Consider the following 3,306-nt stretch of genomic DNA (forward strand, 5'->3'; position numbering starts at 1 on the left):
ATATCGAACCTTCCAAATCTCCCTACTGTTGTCCATTACTTGTTGTCTAGAAACCTAACAAAAATATTAGAGTGGTGTTGGACGCACTTGTCATGAATGAAACTATACTCCATGTACGAACTAAACCAGCAAATTTAGATGAAAAGTTACAGAAATTTTTAGATGCTAAGTACTTTTCCGGGATCGACTTGACAAATTCGCTTTGGAAAGTCGCAGTCACTTCTGATTCTAGAAAATATATTGCTTTCACATTCGGTAGGAGAACATGTCAATTCTGTGTTCTTCCTTTCGAATTAAGCATCAGGTCAGGCACATTTATTACAGCTATTGATACTGAGCTTGGTGATGCAGTAGTTCAGACTGTTACACATTTTGTCAATGTTCTTTTGACAGACACTAACAATTGGAATGAGCATCTTGACTCTCCTGAAAAGATTCTGGATAAATTTGCACAATCTGGTGTAACAGATAACCTAAAGAGGTCAAAATTTGCTTTTTGTGAGAGGAGATATCTTGAATACATAATTAATGCACAAGGGATATGTCCTGATCCAGGTAAGTTGGGCACTATTAGGAATTATATACTTATATAGATACGGTGTCTGTTTTTTTGGACATGTCCTAAAGAACAGGCACCATTGATGACCTGCAGTCATGTACAATGAAATTACAATTATATAATAATACCTTCAGTTGCTGACGGGTATTGTTATATATCAACGAGGACAGGTGAAAATGAGTGCCCCGATCGGGACTTGAACCCAGGGTCTCTTGCTTACATGGCAGATGCTCTAGCCATCTGAGCCACAGAGGACAGTGCGACTGCAGAGACTATCTTGTGCACACCTCCTGTGAGACCCACATTCTCAACTTATATGTCGACACACTGCATTCGTAGTGTCCCTATCCAACACACTCATCACTCGTGGAAGATCTTCTTACCAAGTTCCATAAGAGTTCGGGCAATATGTGTGCATCTGCACAGAAGATTGTCAGACCTGTATACTTATATGGATATGGTTCTGGCAATACTGGCCATTACCTTGTTCTTCTGTGAGCGTCCACACATATTACCTGAGCTCTTACGGGACTTGGTGAGAATGTCTTCCACGGGTAATGAGTGTGTCGGGTAAGGACACCACGAATATATTGTGTGGACAAATAAGATGAGAACGTGGTTCTCGCGTTAGGAATGCTCAAGATAGTCCCTGCAATTGCACTCTCCTCAGTGCCCTCGGTGGCTGAGATGGATAGAGGGTTTGCCATATAAGCCGGAGATCCCGGGTTCGAGTCCTGGTCGGAGCACACATTTTCATCAGTGTCCGTTGATATATATCAACACCCATCAGCAGCTGAAGGTATTAATACATAATTCTAATTTCTTTCTATTAGGAATTTCCCTAGACCTCACACTAGAAAACAACTGATTTCATTTCTAGGACTCTGTTCTTATTTTGGACCTTTCCTGTCACAACAACTACTTAACAGTAAGCATCTTCTAGATTTTCTTAAGAAGACACTGGTATGGATCTGATCTGAGCAGTGCCAGCAAGATTTTGATAACACATAACTGAATACAAACATTTTAGACCATCCAGACTTTAGTTAAGATTTTTGTTTGCTGTGTGACACGTCATTTCGTGGCTTGGGTTGTTGCCTATTTCCAGTAGTTAAGAACGGAAAAGAGGAACAGGTAAATACCAATTGATTTGCAAGCCACACTGTAAGTGAATGTGAATGTACTTATTCAACCAATGCTCCTGAAACTCTTTCTATTGTCTGGGCTTTCAAAAAGTTTAACTATTATTTATAAGGTGTCAGGCTGGGTTACATGAAGCAAAATCCTGAAATCGACAGTCTCGCTTTTGCAGATGATCTAACAATTTTTTCTGATTCCATGGAAGCAGCTGAGAGACAGATTAATGAGTTTAATGTACAGGCACACAAGACTGGCCTCCAAATTTCATTTCAGAAAAACGAGGTTATAATGAACATAAATTCACCACCAAGGGAGCTTGCAGTGGGTCAAGGCAAAATTAAGCGAGTTGAAAAGTTTAAATATCTCGGAGAATGGATAACAGCCACCTTATCAGAGAAAGAAGTCTTCATATCACGCATGAACAAAATGAAAATGGCATTCCATTTATTCAAAAACATTTACAACAAAAGATCAGTATCGTTCAATGAAAAGTTAAGGCATTACTGTAGTGCTATCCGTCCAGAGGTCTTGTGCACTTCTGAATGCCTCGCAATGAACAAAAATGGCCTAATCGAAAAGCTGGAGGCCAAGGAAAGGAAGACTTTGAGAAAGATCTTAGGTCCCATTAAAGAGAATGGTGAATATAGAAGACATCATAATCATGAACTATGTTCCCATATAGAGAAGATAACTGACACCATCCAGAAAAGGAGGATTGTGTTTCATGGACATATGACTCGAATGAGCCCTGGAATAGTCATCAATTGTATGATCACCTACTTTCAGGAGAGAAAAACAAAATGGGCATGGTTCACAGAGGTAGAGAAAGGTGTTAAAGAAATGGGAATCATCCGTGATGACATCTTGGAGCATATCTCACTCAAGGAGAAACTTATGGTGTGGCAGGGTTTGCAAGAAAAGTCAAAAATGAAAACAGGGAAGGCTTGGACGAGGAGAGGAAGGAGCAACACTGAGAAAAAAAGTTGTGAGCAAACATCAGAACATGTAATGCAAGACAGTTGAAACGAAATAACGTGGTCCAAAGACAGCCTACACGAAATGAATGAATGAATGAATGTATCGTAAACATGACAATTTATACAGATCACCAATCACCGACATTTTTGTTAACATGTAAGTTAGTTCACCCTAGATTTATCCCTGCAGAATTACTCATTTGAGATTGTGTACATTAAAGGTAAAGACAACATCATTGCTGATGCTTTGTCTTATCTTCCACAAGGTATGAATGATTGTAACCCTGGCCTTGAAAATGTGATCGACTACAGAATGCACCTAATGCAGGATAAACAATATTACCAATATTATATTAATTTGTCTAGAAATATGGCAGCTTTACAAAAATCTGATCCACACTGGAACAAGGTAAGAGAAGTACTAACCACACTGATGCAGTATGCTAATGCAAGATACAGATACTATTCTAGTACTATTAAGGGAAAACAGTAATTCAAGATAGGCATGCAAGTACTGCTGCGTACTCACCACAAGTCTTCTGCACTAAAGCGGCACAATGCAAAGTGGCGTCTGATGTACGATGGTCCGTATGTTATTGTCAACATACCGCATCCTGGTGCATACTTGTT

The 3,306-nt window shown here is 39.5% G+C and overlaps 1 protein-coding gene across 1 annotated transcript; it reads left to right on the plus strand.

Annotated features, from left to right (window-relative positions):
* The first annotated feature begins 567 nt into the window (after positions 1 to 567).
* Positions 568 to 2,858, plus strand: LOC126267232 (uncharacterized). The gene is made up of 2 exons (XM_049972214.1): positions 568 to 703; positions 1,353 to 2,858. The coding sequence occupies exon 2, from the start codon at positions 1,832 to 1,834 to the stop codon at positions 2,720 to 2,722; it is 891 nt and encodes a 296-aa protein (XP_049828171.1). The 5' UTR covers positions 568 to 703; positions 1,353 to 1,831; the 3' UTR covers positions 2,723 to 2,858.
* The last annotated feature ends 448 nt before the right edge of the window (positions 2,859 to 3,306 follow it).

The sequence above is a fragment of the Schistocerca gregaria genome, chromosome 4 (assembly GCF_023897955.1).
Source record: "Schistocerca gregaria isolate iqSchGreg1 chromosome 4, iqSchGreg1.2, whole genome shotgun sequence".
NCBI classification, from domain to species: Eukaryota; Metazoa; Arthropoda; class Insecta; order Orthoptera; family Acrididae; genus Schistocerca; species Schistocerca gregaria.